The 21,657-nt window shown below is 43.6% G+C and overlaps 1 protein-coding gene across 1 annotated transcript in view; it reads right to left on the bottom strand.

Moving 5' to 3' along the window:
- The window catches only part of SESTD1 (SEC14 and spectrin domain containing 1), a 138,171-nt gene that overhangs the window by 38,652 nt on the left and 77,862 nt on the right, over nt 1–21,657 (bottom strand). Inside the window, exons 10-11 of the mRNA XM_033945936.1 lie at nt 10,122–10,244; nt 2,587–2,781 (exon numbers count right to left, since the gene is read on the bottom strand). Coding sequence (XP_033801827.1) covers nt 2,587–2,781; nt 10,122–10,244 — 318 coding nt within the window. The remainder of the gene's footprint in view (nt 1–2,586; nt 2,782–10,121; nt 10,245–21,657) is intronic.

Here is a 21,657-nt window from a genome sequence, read left to right as displayed (position 1 = left end):
GGCTCTTTAGCTCCATCTACAGTTGTTACCCAAGCATTGAGAGCCACCAAATAAACATGAAGTAGGCACACCCATGGTAAGGAAATAAAGAAACCACTGTTCTGCTCAAAATATAATATGGAAACAGCAATTGCAAACAGCCAACAAATGCCTCAAAGGAGCTCAGAAACTACTCCTGTAGAAAAATGCAACATATATACCGAATTCTTCACAGCCCCCAAAGGATGGCAGGCATCCAAGAAATAACTTTGAGAAGCATAAATAGACTAAAAGAGTAGGCAGGCGCAGGAAGGATAGGGTGGGAGTCTAGAAAGTCTCACCTATGTACTGGAAAAGAGCTTACCAGGGTAAGTGCATAAACTTCCAGTGCAATATTCAAGACATTCTAGACAGCTGGGACATACAAAAGCAGTCCCCCAAAAACTAGGGTGGGCTTGCTGTGCCGGTCTATAAAAGGAGGAAAACCTCCAGCACAGAAAGCAACAAGGATACCTGGAGGTTTTCCTCCTTTCGCGGACCTTCCACACTGAGGATACCCCGTTTCACAAAAAAATTTTATTACTTCAATATTGCTTTATTTAATAGGTTATTGAGTGTTTATTGTCATTGCGAGTGTTTATCTCCAGAATATCTCTCTTGGAACCCATTGACTTTTACTGCCTCCTTTTTTTGTGTCTTTTAAGTTCCCTTGGCAGTTTTTTGGGAGTTTTTTGTTGCGATCCTGAAAAACCTAGGCATCCGTGACCATATTAATCTTGCACTAACATCCATGAACTGGCTGCCCATTCAAACACACTGTGCCTTCAAAGCTCTGGTCCTTGCTTTCAAAACCTTCCACAAAATGACTCCGCACTATACGACAACTAAAATTTAATAAGTAAATAATACTTCCCAATAAATAATCTACTTCCCAAAGTGACCACTGAAAACCCAAGGAGAGAAATGACTGACCATGCCTCCTGGTCGCTCCCTCAAGACCGAAACAGCCCGCAAACACTCCTACTTGCATTTTATATACAAACTATGGCACATCATCCCCCCTATCCGTTAGAACACTAGATGGACTATGGAGCTTCAGGAAGGCCATAAAAACTTTCCTCTTTAGAAACCTAGCACCTTAATGACATGTACCCAGAAACACCATTCAGAGTTCAATGTAACTGTGCCACCTACTCTGTTCCAGATGATGCATATTATAATATGTTTGATAATTACCAAATACTTAGCCTGCTGTATATAATAAATAACTGTGAATGAAGTTAATAACTTAATTCTCAAAAATGGCAATACTTCTAAAATAGATTACAAAAATATTATTGTCCGATTTACTCCAAATTTCTAATTTGCTTCAATAGATAACTTCATTATTCATTCAAATCTTGAAAATTTCTTATATTCTTCAATTGACCTCAGGGCTATACTCGAATTATCTATTTTATGTACAATTCAAGTATACTGTAGCAAGCCTCCTCATCAATCATGATACTGATATTTATAAAATGCATGATTAAATTCAACTGATGAGGAGGCTCGCTACAGTGTACTCGAATTGTACATAAAATAGAGTGTAGCCCTGAGGTCAATTGAAGAATAGAAGAAGATTTGAATGAATAATGAAGTTTATCTATTGAAGTATTATAATATGTTGTAATGTCTTTATTGTAAATTATGTCAGCTCTGTCCTGTCTCAACCTTATTGTGAATGTACTTTGTAATACATTCTGGGCTCCATTGGGAGGATGGGCTAAATAAATGAGAAAATAAATAAATAAATCCCACTTTTCAAACCTCTCCCGATTCCTCTCATAGGCTGTTACAGCCTTTATTCACTGTGACCTGTGATGGAGATGTGCTGCAGCCTGCCTCAGCCCTCTAAAAGTAGCTAGATGAGAGATTCACTGCCTCATGCTGGGAATGCCTCTTCAACAATAATCTTCAGGCTGCCAGTCAGACCCACCGCCTGACTGCACCTCCACCCTTGCGGATCGATGGACGCGCTCGGGGACGGGTGGAGGCGAGAATATGCAGCCGGCAACCTGTGAGACACCGCCGAATCTCCTAGATAAGCCAAACAGTCTGTGCTTGGCAGAAGGAGAAAAATGGGGACGGCTCTGAGCTCCTGTGAAGCAGATGCAGGTTGGCTGCCAGGTACCTCAAGGGATTGGCCTTACAGCTGCAGACCGAAGTCTTTGTGATCTCAATGTAGACAGAGTGGAAAAATTGGCTCGAGCACCAAAAATCCCCAAAAGGGGATGAATAAAAACACAGAACACACTCCTGCAGGCACGCGTTCAGAAGGAAAAAACTGTAGGTGGAGCTAAGGAGCCTAGTGACGTATAGGAGACACACAGAGAAAATCTGGAGTAGATTTCTTCTGCACGGGCACGCGGCCATAAGGACATAACCCAGCCATCTAGAATGTCTCACCTACTGCACTGAAAAATATGTCATTTCTTTGGCAATTTCACAAGCTTCATTTTTATTTCATGACTGAAATGTATTAAATGCAGCTCAGGTGTTCAACATAAAAAGCAGCTAGATTCAATTTATAAACAGAAAAGTAGAATACAAAAGAATCATACTTACATCTTGAGCAACCCCATGGAACTCTAGGGCTGCCTGTAACAAGCTTTGCCTGAACTCTAGCTGACTGGCTTGCCGATAGCAAACATCACTGAGTTGCTGTTGCAATGCTTTTAATTCTACAAGGTCCTCCTCGTCCCCAGCGTTCAACAGTGCAGCAATCTGCTGATTAAGCTCCACATACACTGCAAACCATTCCTATAACAAAAGCATAGGGCACAAGTTAGAGGCCGCAAAGATCAACACATGTAGATCCTTCTGAAACTGTTAATTCATTTATTCTTTAGAGTTTTAAAATGCCAATGCTGCGTTTTCACAGGTAATTTTATAAATCACTGCTCTATTCACAAATTTGTTGATCTGGTACTACTGTGAGCATTAGCATACATGATGACAGGGTGAATAAAAATCAATGATTTAAATCAGATTATTTTGATTTAAATTGGATTTAAAAAAATGCTTTTTAAAGAAAAAAAAAATCTATCTAAAGATAGTTTTCAATTTAAGATAGTCCATGAAATAAGGATTAGTTTTTAATTATGTAGCACGAGGCTGTATATTCATGTTATGTTTAAATTTGTTGGAAAATAAATTCTATTAATCCATTCATAATGTTATGGGCAATTTTTCTATCTAGAAGATATTATCACAAATGCTTGGTTTTGCATTTCTCAGAACTGTGAATTTGTGTCTGTAGAGATAACATGCTGTCTTCACTGCAAAAATGTTATAAAATATGCAGAGTTCAGTAAAGACCTTACTTACCATTGTTCCTTTGGATATTAATGAACACAGAAACCAACCCCTTACCTCTCAAATTCTAAGTTTATATATCTGGATAAGGAACTAAGTGTGAGAATGGAGGGACAAGCAGTAAAAATGAAGGTGAAATCTTTTGAGTAGAATACTCCACAAGTCTTGGGATCTTTGTATCTATAACCTCCTTGAAAGAGAAAACCTATAATGGCAGCAGGCCGTAAAAGAGACCCAGTTTGGGAACATTTTAATGAAGTTCCTCTACCTATGGATAAGGGAGGCATGGATGCACGCACAATGTTGATACTACAACAAAGAAATGCAAGGCCTGGTAAAGGAGACGGGACTTGATGTCCCCTGAGAGAATGATATAAAAAAATTGAATGAATAAATAAATAAATATACTACTTTTTCTGTGAGGTTTACACAAAGTAGTTTACACGGGACAATGAACTGTTAAGTGACTTTCTCAGAGTCACAAGGAGCTGCAGTGGGAATCAAATTTACAACCTCAGAGTGCTAAGTCACCTGCTCTAACCACTAGGCCACTCCTCAACTCCCAAATGGCCCAAATGAAACAACATTATGAAAAGTGTTTTGATAAAGATGACAAAATGAATATGTTTGAACAGGCATGATCTTCAGGTTGGTAAATGTTTTGATTTCGTATTTGAGCAAAATTAATTGTATTATTACTGCATGTTACTGTCATTTTGATACGGTTGTTACTAAGAAATAAAGAGTTGAAACAAGCAAATATTCATTTTTTGGCAGTATTGAGTGGTAGTGAATACAATTAGTAATATTAAATAAAGCAGAAATGGTACCAATAATAAAACAACAGCATTGACTTTTTGTTTAAGGGAATCTATCATCAACCTAAAAGATTCTGCAAACTATCCACCTGTTCTACAGTTTCAGAATTATCTGTCCAGGATAGTGTTTCAATCATACCATATACATCACATATCCACAGTATATCACCTAAAAGAAAGAAAAAATCCAACCATTCAGGAACCACCATAGATATGATAAAAACCAGATCAGAAAAAGAGGTAACCGATGAAAAAAATACCCAGTTTGTTTATGCGACAAACTCTTCTTTCTATCTGATTGAAATCCCATACTTCATTAATATGGTTCAGTCACTGAGACCAGAATATATTCCACCCAGCAGAGCAGATGGTGCAAGGAAACTGTTGGATAAAAAGTGTATGACAGAAAAATGGAGCAATGTGCAACAGGTCTAGAGGGTAAAATTGTTAACCTAAGTCTTGATGGGTGGAATAATGTCCATAATAATCTTACAGTACGTGCTTGTATAACAACAAAAGAAGGAAATGTTTTTTTTGCAGAAACACTTGAAACCTCAGGAAATGCACATATACTATAATACTAAGTCAGTGAAGGCAATTTCTGTGGCTCAGCCAGCATTGTACAGGACTCAGTATGAATCTCTTTTTCAATTGGCTAGTTGAACTTGTTACAAAGGTGTTACACTCAGGCCCAGAGAGAAAGGGAGAGCAGTTATCACTACAATAGTGGCCCCTGACAGTCAAACAGAAGTTCTGAAAGTGTGGCCTCAAACAAGGTGCATTTTCAGATCTGAGCTGCTAAGGGGCTCGCTTCTATGCCATCTCTGTAACACCATATAGAGAAAGAACTTGGCAAAAACTGTTGAATGTAAAAGGGGTATACATAATGGCAGAAAGAAAGAAATTTATTCTAATAATATATCTGTATATAAAGAGTGTTGTCCACAAACCTGATAAGTCCACTTTAGGGGTAAACAGATTTTCTTACTAACATATTCTTTCATAGGACTGCTCATTATCTACTTATATTTGCTCCCTCCTCCCATCGTAGTTCTCTTGGCAAAGCCGTGGCTGATCCGGCAGCTCTAACCCCTCATGCTTCCTACAGGTCTTTACCTCCTCTGGCCGGCTCTCTCCTCCCAGTGGTACTTCTCTTCGCAAAGCCACGGCCGCTGGTTCTAGCACAAGGCTCGTGGCTGACCCGGAAGCCTTCCCGCACGTCAGAGGGAAAGCTTCCTGGTCAGCCATGATCCTTGTGCTGGAACCAGCAGTCATGGCTTCGTGAAGAGAAGTGCCACTGGGAGGAGAGAGCCGACCAGAGGAGGTAAACACCCATGCTGGTCAGCCGCATGCAGGAACCACGGCCACGGCTTTGCAAAGAGAACTGCAATGGGAGGAGAGAGCTGGACAGAGGAGGTAAATACCCATGGGAGGCACAAATTTGGGACGGAGAAAATAGTATTTAATCAAGTAGCAGAATTTATAGAAAAAACGAATGTCCTACACTCTAATCAAACAGGTTTTAGACAATATCATTCTACTGAACACTCACTGATAGGCATGACAACTTCTATACTTTATCACTTAGATCACCACACATCTGTTCTTCTAATTTCAATTGATCTTTCATCAGCCTTCGATACTATTGACCATAATATTCTTATAGACAGACTTCAATCTATTGGTATCACAGACCAGGTCCTGCTTTGGTTTAAATACTATTTTGAAAACCGCTCTACTACTGTCTCCTTTAAGAATACAATCTCAGAAAGTTTCTCATCATCATACGGCATTCCGCAAGGTTCTATTCTTTCACCTCTTCTGTTTAATATTTTTCTCGCGCCTCTCATGACTCTTTGCAAATCTATTGTTTTTTCTGTATTTGCCTATGCGGACGATATACAACTTATACATCCTCTGGACCTTAATAGTGCTTTTGAAATCAACCATCAATGAAAAATTGGAACAGATTCACCAATGGCTTGAAACAAATAGACTGGCCCTTAATATCAATAAAACAAACATTATGTTTTTTCCATGGAAAGATGGTTATAAACTTACCCTTCCAATCTCTATTAAAGGTATCCCTCTTAAGTTGATAAACAGAATTAGGATTCTAAGGGTTATCTTCGATGATAAATTAACTTATCATGATCACATTAGTCACGTTGTTAAATCAACTTTTTACAGACTCCGTCAGATTCGCTCAGTGTCTAAATTTTTATATCCAAAGTCTCTGAACATACTAATTCATTCTTTGGTCATTTCAAAAATTGATTACTGTAATGCCCTATTTAAGGGATTGGCTCTAAAGGAAATTAGGCGTTTACAGATCGTTCAGAATGCTTCTATTAAACTTATCATGAAAGCTAAGAAATTTGATCATGTGACCCCGCTACTTAAAAAGGCCTATTGGCTTCCAGTCGCTCATCGTATAATGTACAAATTAAGTCTGCTTAGCTTTAAATCTCTGGCATTCAAAACCTCAGCTTTTATTTATAAAGTTTTGATTCCTCATACTACATCCAGATTACCGTATTTTCGCGGATATAACGCGCACCATTGTAAAACGCGCACAGGGGTATAGCGCGCAGAAATCACGATGATATGTACAAAAACTTTTCTATACCGCGCTCAGGCATATAACGCGCATGCTGCCCGACTCTCCTCTGGCCACCCCGACTCTCCTTTCGCTCTCCCCGACTCTCCTCTGGCCACCCCGACTCTCCTTTCGCCCTCCCCGACTCTCATCTGGTTGCCCCGACTCACCCTGACTTTCGGTGCACTGCCCCGACTCTCCTCTGGTTGCCCCGACTCACCGTTCACCCGCCCTGACTTTCGGTGCACTGCCCCGCCTCTCCGTGCCTGTCCCCCTTGAAGTCCTGTCCCCCCTTGAAGGTCTGCCTGTCCCCCTTGAAGATCTGCCTGTCCCCCCTTGAAGTCCTGTCCCCATCCTGAAAGCCTGATGCCCCCCCTCGACGTCCGATTCTTCTCCCCCCTCGGCAGGACCACTCGCACCCCCACCCCGAAGGACCGCCGACTCCCCGACAATATTGGGCCAGGAGGGAGCCCAAATCCTCCTGGCCACGGCGACCCCCTAACCCCACCCCGCACTACATTACGGGCAGGAGGGATCCCAGGCCCTCCTGCCCTCGACGCAAACCCCCCTCCCTCCAACGACCGCCCCCCCCCAAGAACCTCCGACCGACCCGCGACCCCCCTGGCCGACCCCCCCACCCCCCTTCCCCGTACCTTTGGAAGTTGGCCGGACAGACGGGAGCCAAACCCGCCTGTCCGGCAGGCAGCCAACGAAGGAATGAGGCCGGATTGGCCCATCCGTCCTAAAGCTCCGCCTACTGGTGGGGCCTAAGGCGCGTGGGCCAATCAGAATAGGCCCTGGAGCCTTAGGTCCCACCTGGGGGCGCGGCCTGAGACACATGGTCGGGTTTGGCCCATGTGCCTCAGGCCGCGCCCCCAGGTGGGACCTAAGGCTCCAGGGCCTATTCTGATTGGCCCACGCGCCTTAGGCCCCACCAGTAGGCGGAGCTTTAGGACGGATGGGCCAATCCGGCCTCATTCCTTCGTTGGCTGCCTGCCGGACAGGCGGGTTTGGCTCCCGTCTGTCCGGCCAACTTCCAAAGGTACGGGGAAGGGGGGTGGGGGGGTCGGCCAGGGGGGTCGCGGGTCGGTCGGAGGTTCTTGGGGGGGGGGGCGGTCGTTGGAGGGAGGGGGGTTTGCGTCGAGGGCAGGAGGGCCTGGGATCCCTCCTGCCCGTAATGTAGTGCGGGGTGGGGTTAGGGGGTCGCCGTGGCCAGGAGGGTTTGGGCTCCCTTCTGGCCCAACTACACAAAGTACGGGGAAGGCGGGTGGGGGTGTCGTGGGGGTCGGCCAGGGGGGGTCGCGGGTCGGCTGGGGGACGGGCGGAGGTTCTTGGGGGGGGGTGCGGTCGTTGGGGGGAGGGGGTTTGCGTCGAGGGCAGGAGGGCCTGGGATCCCTCCTGCCCGTAATGTAGTGCGGGGTGGGGTTAGGGGGTCGTCGTGGCCAGGAGGGTTTGGGCTCCCTCCTGGCCCGATATTGTTGGGGAGTCGGCGGTCCTTCGGGGTGAGGGTGCGAGTGGTCCTGCCGGGGGGGGGGGATGTATCGGACGTCGGGGAGTCGGCCGGGCAAGAGGGCTTGGGCTCCCTCTTGCTCCGATCGTGATGCGGGTGCGGGTGGGAGCGCGTGCGAGCGGTCGTTCGGGGTGGGGGTGCGAGCGGTCCTGCTGGGGGGGTGAATCGGGCGTCGGGCGGGGTGGGAACTATGTTTAAAAACTTTTGTATACCGCGCTCAGGCATATAACGCGCGAGGGGTATGCGCGGTACGTAAAATCACGTATAACGCGCGCGTTATATCCGCGAAAATACGGTACTGCGGTCGAATGACCAACACTTATTAGTCATTCCCTCTCTTAAAATTATCAATACAAGGCGGCAATCCATTTTTTCTGTTACAGCTCCACAAACATGGAATTCCCTTCCAATTTACTTAAGAGAGGAAAAAAACTCAGAAAGATTTAAGAGCAAACTTAAGGGTTTTTCTTTTTAAAGATGAATTCAATGAATAAATGAATTGTTTATACTCTTTTTGTATTTTTTATCCACCCGAAATTTTTTGTTTTTTCTTTCCCTATCGTTTTTAACCTTAATTGTTTTTCTTTATAATCGGATTGTATTTCTTTCCTAGCCTCTCCTCAAGTTTTAATATGTTTGTATAAGTTGGTTTTTTATCATGTTTAGTAGACTTAGTCTTTTTTGTTAGTTTCCCCTAACTCTGTAATTTTATTTATTTGTACATTGCCTAGAATTTTAAATAGGCGATTAATCAAATTTAATAATAAACTTGAAACTTAAACTTGAAACGCAGAACAGAGAGAAAGATAAGGGGCACGTTGGGACATGGAGGGAGGAGGAGGGTCACGTCTGGACAAGAAGGGAGAAAGACGGGGCGTGTTGGCATAGGAAGGGAGAAGCATGGTCATGTTGGGACACAGAAAGAAGGGAGGGAGCACAAACTTCAGACAAAGGATGGAAGGAAGGAAGAAAGGAGGGAAGAAGCATGAACTTTGGAGATAGCATGAAACAATGGACGGAGTGAGGGAAAGAGATTCTGAGGTGGGGGAGGAAATAGAAAAAGGAGAACTGTTGGGCATAGGTGTCTGAGAGGGAAAGACACAGAGCACAAGGGGAAATGAAAGAGGTGAATTGTTGGGCATAGGGAGGGAGAAAAATATTGGATTTGGTGGTGGGAGAGGTGTGAGGTACAGATGCATGGAGAAGAAAGATGATAGGGAGAAATGTTGGATGTGGTGCTGGAGAGAGAACAGTGGGACGGATGAAGCACAAAAGTGTAAACCTCCTATCTTTTCTTTGTATTTAAACTACAGTACTTTGTTTTGAAGACTGTTTCTTTAATGTTTTTATAGACTGTACTTTATATACTATACAGCACAGGTGTCAAAGTCGGTCCTCGAGGGCCAGATTCCAGTCGGGTTTTCAGGATTTCCCCAATGAATCTGCATGAGATCTATTTGCATGCACTGCTTTCATTGCATATTCATTGGGGAAATCCAGAAAACCCGACTGGATTCCGGCCCTCGAGGAGGGACTTTGACACCCCTGCTATACAGGATCCGAGTTGCATACAAATTCAACTTAAGAACGGTCTGAAAAATGGAACTCGTTCTTAACCGGGGACTTGCCTGTACATACAAATATTAGGATATGCTTTTGGTTTGTTAGTGCATTTATGAATTGAGGAACATTAACTTTTTTTTTTTTTTAATTCAAATGGAAGTGTGAAACAAACTGAAAAATTCTACCATGTGCACATCTTTACCAAATATTCTAGGAGTTTGGGAATTACATTCTCACATTTCTAACACACATCTAAATAATCATTGTTGCAACTTGTTGAAACAAATTCTCTCACACTGTGTTGGCTCTCAATTTCTTCATGCTTCTGTTGCAATGCCTGAGATGCTCTGATTGAATCTCCTATTCCCCACTGTGTTCTTAGCTGTTCAGATCCTGGTCCTTCAAGCCAATTAACTACCTGTAGAAAATATATCAAAATATGTTACCTATATAAGAAAAAACAATTATCTCAGAAAGCACAGTTACTTACCGTAACAGGTGTTATCCAGGGACAGCAGGCAGATATTCTTGACTGATGGGTGACGGCACCGACGGAGCCCCGGTACGGACAATTTTAGAGTGATTGCACTCTAAGAACTTAGAAAGTTCTGGTAGGCCGCACCGCGCACGCGCGAGTGCCTTCCCGCCCGACAGAGGCGCGCGGTCCCCAGTTATGATAAGCCAGCTAAGAAGCCAACCCGGGGAGGAGGGAGGGACGCAAGAATATCTGCCTGCTGTCCCTGGATAACACCTGTTACGGTAAGTAACTGTGCTTTATCCCAGGACAAGCAGGCAGCTATTCTTGACTGATGGGTGACCTCCAAGCTAATAAAAGAGGGATGGAGGGAAGGTTGGCCATTAGGAAAACAAATTTTGCAAAACAGATTGGCCGAAGTGTCCATCCCGTCTGGAAAATGTGTCCAGACAATAATGAGATGTAAAAGTATGAACTGAGGACCAAGTGGCAGCTTTGCAGATTTCCTCAATGGGCGTGGATCGGAGGAAAGCTACAGATGCTGCCATAGCTCGGACTTTATGGGCTGTGACAGAACCTTCCAGTGTCAGTCCGGTCTGAGCATAACAGAATGATATGCACGCTGCCAGCCAATTAGACAACGTACGTTTAGAAACAGGACGTCCCAATTTATTTGGATCAAAGGACAGAAAGAGTTGAGGGAATGATCTGTGAGGCTTAGTACGGTCTAAATAGTAAGCCAAAGCCCTCTTACAGTCCAAAGTATGTAAAGCCTGTTCCCCAGAATGAGAGTGAGGTTTTGGAAAAAAGACAGGCAGAACAATGGATTGGTTGAGATGGAATTCAGAGACAACCTTCGGGAGAAACTTTGGATGAGTACGCAGAACCACCTTGTCATGATGAAAGACTGTAAAAGGTGGATCCGACACTAGTGCATGGAGCTCACTGACCCTCCTGGCAGAGGTAAGAGCAATAAGAAAAAGCACCTTCCAAGTGAGAAACTTGAAAGAAGCAGTAGCCAAGGGTTCAAATGGAGGCTTCATTAAAGCGGAAAGAACTACATTAAGATCCCAGATCACAGGAGGGGCTTTAAGAGGTGGTTTCACATTAAAAAGACCCCGCATGAACCTGGACACTAAGGGATGAGCTGAGAGGAGTTTTCCCTGGATTGGCTCATGAAAAGCTGCTATAGCACTAAGATGGACTCTGATTGAAGTGGACTTGAGGCCAGAGTCTGACAAAGAAAGGAGATAATCCAACAATGTCTCCACTGCAAGGGAAGTGGGATCATAATGATGGAGAAAACACCATGAAGAAAACCGTGTCCACTTCTGATGGTAACATTGAAGAGTGGCCGGTTTCCTGGAGGCATCCAGAATTGAACGAACAGGCTGAGACAAGAGTGTATCATGAGAAGTCAGCCCGAGAGATACCAAGCTGTCAGGTGCAGAGACTGTAGGTTGGGGTGTAGGAGAGTTTCCTGATGCTGAGTAAGCAGAGAAGGATACAGAGGCAGAAGAAAAGGTTCCCTGGAACTGAGTTGAAGTAGAAGGGAGAACCAATGTTGCCTGGGCCACCTCGGAGCAATCAGAATCATGGTTGCTTGATCCCTCTTGAGCTTGAATAAGGTTCTCAACATGAGAGGCAGAGGAGGGAAAGCGTACAGGAACAGATTGGACCAATCGAGGAGAAAAGCATCCGCTGCCAGACGGTGAGGTGAGTAGAGTCTGGAGCAGAATAGGGGCAGCTGATGATTGTGCGGAGCTGCAAAGAGGTCTATCTGAGGGGTGCCCCATTGAGCGAAGATGGATTGTAGAGTTACCGGATCTATTGTCCATTCGTGAGGTTGGAGAACTCTGCTGAGCTTGTCCGCTAAGGAATTCTCCTCTCCCTGAATGTAAATAGCTTTCAGGAATAGATGGTGATTTACGGCCCAAGTCCAGATCTTTTGGGCTTCCTGGCATAAGAGGCGAGAGCCCGTCCCACCCTGTTTGTTGATGTAGTACATCGCAACTTGATTGTCTGTGCACAACAGGACAACTTGAGGAAAAAGAAGATGTTGGAAGGCCTTGAGGGCATAAAACATCGCTCTGAGTTCCAGGAAATTGATGTGACGCTTCTTTTCCTGGGCAGTCCAAAGACCTTGAGTTTGGAACTCGTTCAAATGAGCTCCCCATGCATAAGGGGAGGCATCGGTGGTGATGACTAGTTGATGAGGAGGTTGATGGAACAGAAGACCTCTGGACAGATTTGAGGATACCAACCACCATTGTAGAGACTGACGAAGAGATGATGTCACAGATATGTGACGTGAGCAAGGATCCGTCGCTTGGGACCACTGGGTAGCTAGTGTCCATTGAGGAGTGCGCAGGTGAAGACGTGCAAGAGGCGTGACATGAACTGTGGAGGCCATGTGACCCAAGAGAATCATCATTTGCTTTGCTGTGATGGAACGCTGTGGAAGCACCTGTTGACATAGAGAGTGAAGCGTTTGAAGACGATTGGACGGCAGGAACGCTCTCATGAGGATTGTGTCCAAGACAGCTCCTATGAATTGAAGTCTCTGAGTGGGGATGAGATGAGATTTGGGTAGATTGATCTCGAACCCCAGAAGTTGAAGAAACCTGATGGTTTGGTTGGTGGCCAGGAGAACAGTCTGAGATGAATTGGCCTTTATCAACCAATCGTCCAGGTAAGGAAAGACCTGAAGGTGGTGAGATCGCAGGAAGGCAGCCACCACAATCAGACATTTGGTGAATACTCTCGGAGAGGAGGCAAGACCGAAGGGTAGCACCTTGTATTGGTAATGACAACGATTGATCATGAAGCGCAGGTATTGTCTGGAGGCTAGATTGACCGGTATATGAGTGTACGCTTCTTTGAGATCGAGAGAACATAGCCAGTCGCCTTGATTTAGAAGAGGATAAAGAGTGGCTAGAGAGAGCATTTTGAACTTTTCTTTGACCAAACATTTGTTGAGATCGCGGAGATCTAGAATTGGTCTGAGATCTCCTGTTTTTTTGGGGACTAAAAAGTAACGGGAGTAGAATCCCTGTCCCTTTTGATCTAGAGGAACCTCCTCTATGGCGTTCAAAAGGAGAAGGGATTGAACCTCCTGGAGAAGAAGGAAAGACTGATTGTGCGAAGCAGACTCTTTTGGTTGACTTGGAGGAGGTAGAGTTTGAAAGTTGAGAGAGTAGCCGTGGTGGATGATGTTCAGAACCCACTGATCTGACGTGATAAGTTCCCAACGGCTTATGAAATAAGAAAGACGTCCTCCTATAGGCTGTGGAAGTTGAGTAGGAGGGAGAAGACTGGCTATGTTCTGGAGAACCAAGTCAAAAGGGTTGAGTAGACTTTTGTGCAGGAGTAGATTTTACCTGCTGTTGTTGCTGAGGTTGTCTAGCAGCTGGACGCTGTTGCCTCTGACGCCTAGGTTGTTGAGCAGTTTGAGGCAGAGGGCGAGCCACAAATCTACGTTGGTAGGTTGATTGTGGACGAAAGGGCCTAGTTGGTGGAGGCTTCTTAGTTTTAAGAAGCGTGTCCCATCTGGTCTCATGAGCTGATAATTTCTGGGTAGTGGAGTCCATGGAATCTCCAAACAGCTCATCCCCTAAGCAAGGTGTATTGGCTAGCCTATCCTGGTGATTAACGTCCAGTTCTGAAACACGAAGCCAGGCTAGCCTTCGCATGGCCACTGAGATGGCCGTGGCTCTGGAGGTCAGCTCGAAAGTATCATAGATAGATCTTACCATGAATTTTCGAAGCTGTAAAAGAGATGAACAAGTGTGGTGAAAAGCAGACTTTTTCCTATCAGGAAGATATTTCTCAAAAGCAGTGATATTTTGTATTAAGTGCTTAAGATAAAAAGAGAAATGGAATGCATAATTTCCTGATCGATTTGCTAACATAGCATTTTGGTATAGCCTTTTACCAAACTTGTCCATAGATTTGCCCTCTCTGCCAGGAGGGACTGAGGCATATACACTAGCCCCTTTGGACTTTTTCAAAGTGGACTCAACCAAAAGGGACTCATGAGCTAATTGGGGCTTGTCAAACCCAGGAATAGGAATGACTTTATACAAGGAATCCAACTTTTTAGGCGCTCCAGGAATAGTTAAAGGAGATTCCAGATTTTTATAAAACGTCTCTCTCAATATATCATGGAGAGGGAGTTTAAGGTATTCCTTTGGAGGCTGGTCAAAGTCCAAGGCATCAAGGAAAGCCTTGGATTTCTTTGACTCAGCCTCCAAAGGAATGGAGAGAGAATTACACATTTCCTTCAAAAATGAAGAAAAGGAAGATACATCTGGTTTAGAGGAGGCTTCTAAAAGAGACGGGTCCTCATCACCAGAAGAGCATTCTCCCTCCGAAAGAAGAGGATCCTCCGAGTCACCCCATAAGTCAGGGTCTCGAACCTGAGAACTCCGGTCTCGAGACTCTGGAGTGGAAGGCTCTAAATGCCGGGACTTGTGAAGAGACTTCCCTGACCTGCCCGATTCGGTACCGGGAGATGCTACAGTACGCACCGGAGCCGAAGTTTGTACAGCTTGATGGTGAGCTCTCGGCTCCGGCGCCAGAATCGGCATGGAGACCGAGGAAACCGACTGTACCGGTACCGATAGAGTGGACGTCGATAAAATAGGACGGTCCACTATCGGTACCGGTGGCTCAGACCGGACTGGTACCGGCAAATTCGATGCCAGGGCTGGAGGTAGGAGGTGCTGTAGCTGTTCTTTAAGTTGTTCCTTTAGAACAGCAGCTATACGCTCCTCAAGGGAAGGCACCGGTACCGTCTTTTTCTTTAATGGTACCTTCGGTGCCGCTCTACGCTCCGAGGATGAGGACCCCGATGTCGAGGGGCTCACCTCTATTGGAGCGGAGCGCTTCCGTGGGCGCCTCGAGGTCGACAGAATTGGACTCGCTGCCATCGAGACCGGAGGACGCTCCAACGGGGAAGGCTTCTTAGCCGGCTTACCTGGAGTCGACACCGCCGCGGTATCGCGTGGTGTCGATGATGTGGGTGCCGACTGCGCCGGTGCCGAAGTCGGTGCCGGTGTAGAATCAGACATCTCGGCACCAAACAATAATTTTTGTTGAATCTCTCGATTTTTGAGAGTTCTCTTTTTTAAAGTTGCACAGCTGGTGCAGGTTGACGCTCGATGGTCGGGACCAAGACACTGGAGACACCAATTATGAGGATCAGTTAGTGAAATTGGTCGTGCACACCGCTGGCACTTTTTGAAGCCGGGTTGGGGGGGCATGAATGTAAAAACGGCTTCAGCCAAATCGAAGGCCGAGGCCTCGATGGTGGCTAAAGGCCCCGCCGGGGCAAGGCCGAAAAACAGGCAAAAAAACAAAAAGTTTTTTTTTTTTTTTTTTTAAGAAAGAAAATAAAGAAAAAAGGAAAGGAAATAATATTCCTCAAAAAGTTTACGCGAGCGGGAAGTTCACAAAAAATCCTCTCACAACAGCCGTTGAGAGAGACGCGTCTTCTTAGCTCCGCGGAAACTAAGAAACTGGGGACCGCGCGCCTCTGTCGGGCGGGAAGGCACTCGCGCATGCGCGGTGCGGCCTACCAGAACTTTCTAAGTTCTTAGAGTGCAATCACTCTAAAATTGTCCGTACCGGGGCTCCGTCGGTGCCGTCACCCATCAGTCAAGAATAGCTGCCTGCTTGTCCTGGGATAATCTAAGTTACTTTTAAAACAACTTAATTTACATATAAATACATTTTAAATTACTTTGACATATCTATTGTATAGTTAGAATAAATGTTTATCTTAGCCACTTGCTAGAGCCATCAATCAAGATAATTTTTTCAATACATTGAGAAGATAATGATTTTCATTAACCTGAGGTCAGGTCATCTTTGGAGATGACTGCCTACAAAAGATTTAGCTGTAACTCATATTTGTCTTTTCATTTCTGTGCAAATAAGAGCAGATGAAAAGCATACATCTCCCTAAAGATTAGGCATTGCTTTAATCTTCTTCCACAAAATGAAATTAACCTGCATATACACATCAGTATTAGTAGACTATCTGGACAGAAATTCTCAGGTTTGCAATAGATTCCTATTCATTGGCAAACTAGTAGTTTGGTAATGTTACAATTTTCTCCTGAAAACTGGATACAATTAAAAACTTTAAATTACGAGTAGAATACATATAAAGGAGTTTATATGTCATGTGAGAAGAGTTCCCACAAGAGCTAGCCTGGGTGAGGAGCAGCTTAACTACAGGCAAGAGGGAAATACCCGATCTTGGCATGGGAATTCATATCCTGGATCTAGGCTACATTTTCCCATTCACCACCAGAGGGGGGCGGACAGATTGGGATCCTCAATTCCCTAGGGCCAGGATGCAAAATTCAGCTTACCATCAGCGAGAGAAAAAGGGGGTTGACTCTTAATTCCCTTGGGTAAAGAAGTAATATGTGATGCCTCCCCAGGTTTTGACTGATATCAGGCTAAGGGCAGGACCCTGAAAGACTAAGGATAAATTCTCCTGACTTGGACGGGAGGGAGTCAAAGCATGAGACAGCACTTATTCTTAGGCAAAACTTCAAACAGCCCTCTGCTAATTCCATCTTAAAAACTGTGGCATTAGAAGTGTTTGAGAGGAAGGATATTTAACTAAAGGATAGTTTCAGTTTTTGAATTTGAAGCTCCCCTGTTTCCCCAATTGTACATTTTGCCAAAAATACATAAGGATTTACAAAAAGCTTCTGGTCATCCCATTGTATCTTCCTGTAACTCTCCCATCTCTCAATATGTGGACATGTTTTTGAGACCTATTGTTCAATCCAGTAGATTGCGTATTAAAAGATATATTGAACATAAGAACATAAGAATAGCCTTACTGGGTCAGACTCATGGTCCATCAAGCCCAGTAGCCCGTTCTCACGGTGGCCAATCCAGGTCACTAGTACCTGGCAAAAACCCAATATGCCATGCTACCAATACAGGGCAAGCAGTGGCTTCCCCCTTGTCTTTCTCAATAACAGACTACGCTATCCGCTCTTACCACATCCTCTGGCAATGCGTTCCAAAGCTTAACTATTCTCCGAGTGAAACAAAAATTTCCTCCTATTGGTTTTAAAAGTATTTCCCTGTAACTTCATAGAGTGTCCCCTAGTCTTTGTAATTTTTGATGAAGCGAAAAAAAACGATCCACTTGTACCCGTTCTACTCCACTCAGGATTTTGTAAGACGTCAATCATATCTCCCCTCAGCCGTCTCTTTTCCAAGCTGAAGAGCCCTAACCGTTTTAGTCTTTCCTTATACGAGAGGCATTCTATCCCCTTTTCCATCTTGGTCGCTCTTCTTTGAAACTTTTCTAACGTCACTATATCTTTCTTGAGATAAGGAGACCAGAACTTAACGCTATACTCCAAATTAGGTTGATACAGGGAGCGATACAGGGGCATTATGACATTCTTAGTCTTGTTAATATAACAGTATAACTCAGAAAAAATGAGATGTAGAGATCTATATATAAAATATAACCAGCACCAAAGAGTGATCTCTCTTTGGTGCTGGTTATATGCATAGTCTTGTTAACCATCCCTTTTTTAATAATTCCCAGCATCCTGTTTGCTTTTTTGGTCGTCGCCACACATTGGGAAGAAGGTTTCATCGTATTGTCCACAATGATGCCCAGAGCCTTTTCTTGGGCGCTAACCCCCAAGGTAGACCCTAGCATCCGGTAACTGTGATTCAGGTTATTCTTCCCAATGTGCATCACTTTGCATTTGTCTACATTAAATTTCATCTGCCACTTGGACGCCCAGTCTTCCAATTTCCTAAGGTCCGCCTGCAATTTTTCACAATCTGCATGTATTTTTACAACTTTGAACAGTTTAGTGTCACCTGCAAATTTAATCACCTCACTTGTCGTTCCAATTTCCAGATCATTTATAAATAAGTTAAATAGCACCGGTCCCAGTAAAGACCCCTCCGGCACTCTACTGTTTACTCTCCTCCATTGAGAAAAATGACCATTTAACCCTACCTTCTGTTTTCTAGCCGATAACCAATTCCTAATCCACAACTGAATTTTGCAATTTTTGAATATTTTACAATCAATTCCACTCTGCTTTTCTCTTTTTGATGGTAAGTCTAGACATGGTATCATTATATACTTCTTTGCCTCATGATAGATGTTTACAGGTCCTTATGTCAGTTTTGGAGGAGTGACCATGACCTCATCAAGTCCCCACTAATTTTTTATATCTTTGGCTAAACTAGCTATCAGGAATATATATATTTTTTCTTTTCCGGACTAACTTATACCAATAACAAACTGGTGTGGCCATGGGTGCTACCTTTGCACCCTTTATTACTTGCATTTACATGACTGAATTTGAAAAGCAGCATTTGGAAGGCTCACAATGTGATTCTTACATCTACAGCTGGCATCGATATATCAATGACATGTTCATCCTATGAAAGGTGATGGTGATAAACATCAACTTTTTCTTTTTTCTCAATGGCTTAATGATAGGTATGTTCATATCAAGTTTACGGTGCAATCATCTTGGCAGATTATTAACTTTTTGGATGTATCAATTCAACAAGTTGCTAATTCATTTGTGATCAATGTGATCGTTAAACAGATGGACAGAAATACTACAATATGAGAGCTGCCACCTAGAAAATGACATGGTGACAGAATTCATCATTGTTGTCATCCCCATGGATAACTGCAGGAAACCATCCCATGTCATTCTTTGGTGTCTATCTCAACCTCAGTCTTTCTACACCAGCATTCTTTAATACAAGGCTTGAGGATCAGTGGTTGTGCCCATTCATACTCTGATTCTTCCTTCTCTCCGTAAAGAATGACATGAGGATGCTTTCCCAATTTTATCCACATGAATGGTGATGAATTCTGTTAAAGTGTCATTCTCCACCCTCTCTTCTTGAAGAATAGTGTTCCATTTTTGCAATTTTTGAAGTATTAACATATTTATGATTTTAAGTGTCATTCCAAAGCCCTAAAGTTTAGATTTCTGGAATGTGGATATCCTAGGTCAGTTCTTACTCAAGCATATACAATCATGTGAAAAAATTAGGACATCCCATGAAATATTCAGTTCTTTCTTAAGAAATGTTCACTTATCGATGTCATCTTTTTTTATCTCTGGAAAAGAAAGTAATGTAATTTCAGGTAAAACACAAACATTTTCCTTGATTTACTCATGAAATAAGATATCCACAAAAATATGTATTCTAACTGAGGAACAAATTAGGACACCCCCACATATCCTCCCGCTTAAAGTGGCTCAAATCACACACATGTGTATCACATCAGGTGCACATGATTAGAACATTGTTACTCAGTATTTTGCAGGAGATTTGCCTTACTTAAACCTCAGACATTTAGTTTGGTGTGCTCATGACTGCTACGGTGAGAATGAACACCGTGGTGAGATTAAAAGAGCTGGCTGAGGCCTTCAGAAAGAAGATTGTAGCAACTTATAAGTCTGGTAAGGGATTTTAAAAGATCTCGAAAAAATTTGACATTAGCCGTTCCACGGTCCAGAAAATAGTGTACAAGTGGAGGACTTTCCAAACAACTGCCAACATGTCCAAGTCTGGCCATCCAAGCAAGTTGACCCCCAGAACAGACCGCAAGATGTTAAAAGATTCTTCAAAAAACCTAAAATGTCATCACAGGACCTATAGCAGGCTCTTCGTACTGTTGATGTGAAAGTGCCTACCTCTACATTCAGAAAGAGACTGCCCAAATTTAACTTGCATGGGAGGTGTGCAAGGAGGAAACCTTTGCTCTCTAAGAGAAACATCAAAGCCAGACTGAATTTGCCAGAGAATGTAGACTAACACCAGAACTTCTGGAATTGTGTTTTATGAACAGATGAGTCTAAAATTGAATTATTTGGACATCAGAAGAGAGGACATGTTTGGCGTACCCCAAATACAGCATTCCAGGAAAAGAACCTCATACCAACTATGAAGCATGGAGGTGGAAGTGTCATGGTTTGGGGATGCTTTGCTATAGCAGGTCCTAGCCAGCTCACTATCACAGAATCCATCATGAATGCTACCGTGTATCAGATGGTGCTTGAGGAACATGTGAGACCATCTATAAGAAAATTAAAGCAGAAGCGGAACTGGACCCTGCAACATGACAATGACCCAAAACATACCAGTAAATTCACCAAGGACTAGCTGAAAAATAAGAAATGGAGAGTCTTGGAGTGACCAAGTCAAAGCCCTGATCTTAATCCCATTGAGATGCTGTGGGCTGATTTGAAAGGGGCTGTACATGCAAGTAACCCCTCAAACATCTCACAGCTGAAAGAATGCTGCACTGAAGAGTGGGGCCAAACTTTCCTCAGACCGATGTTAGAGACTGGTAGATGGCTACAAGTAGCGTCTCACTGCAGTCAGTTCAGCCAAAGGGGGTAACACTAGCTATTAGATAATTTATTCCTAAGTTATAATATATATTTTTATGGATATCTTTTGTTTCATGAGTAAATCAAGGAATATTTTTGTTGTTTTCCTGCAATAACATCACTTTCTTTTCCAGCGATAAATAAAAAAAATTTTGAAATCGATATGTGAACATTTCTTAAGAAAGAACTGAATATTTCATGGGGGTGTCCTAATTTTTTCACAATACTATAAAAGAGCAAAATACAATCATAGAGAGTGGCTGTTGAAACCGAAAGCTCATTTGGACAACGCTCAATCACATTCTTCTATACAAACATGTGTCTTGAAATTTAACAAAGGCTCCCAATGGACTTCGAATATTCTGAAGGACCACTGGAAAATTGTTCAGGCCCATCCCTGCTCTATGGACAATTCTCTTCGTATTGCTGCTTCCTTTTATAGTTTGTTGATTACAATCTTTAATTTTCATTATTTGCTGATTATTTTTTTCAGTGCTGTATTATATTCTGGCAATGATTAACTCCTGATGAAGCCTGTAGTGAAACGGGTGCCCTGCTGATCAATGAGTCTCTTCGCTTGATAAATGTGACTTTTTCCTTTCTATATATATGACCAGGTGACAATCCGATCATCCAAAAATTGAAAATATAGATAAATATGATATATATATATATATCATATATATATACAGTGGTACCTCGGTTTACGAGTGCACCGGTTTGCGAGTGTTTTGCAAGACGAGCAAAGCATTTGCAAACTTGGTGCCTTGTAAACCGAGCGCACCTCGATTTGCGAGCGTATCCCTGCGAACCAGCACCCTCCCTCCCCGCAATCCGGCACCTCCCCGCCGCCATCGGGCACCCCACCCCCCGCCGCGACCTGAGGTCCCCCCAACCTACCCGAACCCTCTTCTTTGATGTAGCCTCCGCAC

The sequence above is a fragment of the Geotrypetes seraphini genome, chromosome 5, assembly GCF_902459505.1.
Source record: "Geotrypetes seraphini chromosome 5, aGeoSer1.1, whole genome shotgun sequence".
Lineage (NCBI taxonomy): Eukaryota > Metazoa > Chordata > Amphibia > Gymnophiona > Dermophiidae > Geotrypetes > Geotrypetes seraphini.
This window is presented reverse-complemented; position numbering and strand designations above follow the sequence as displayed.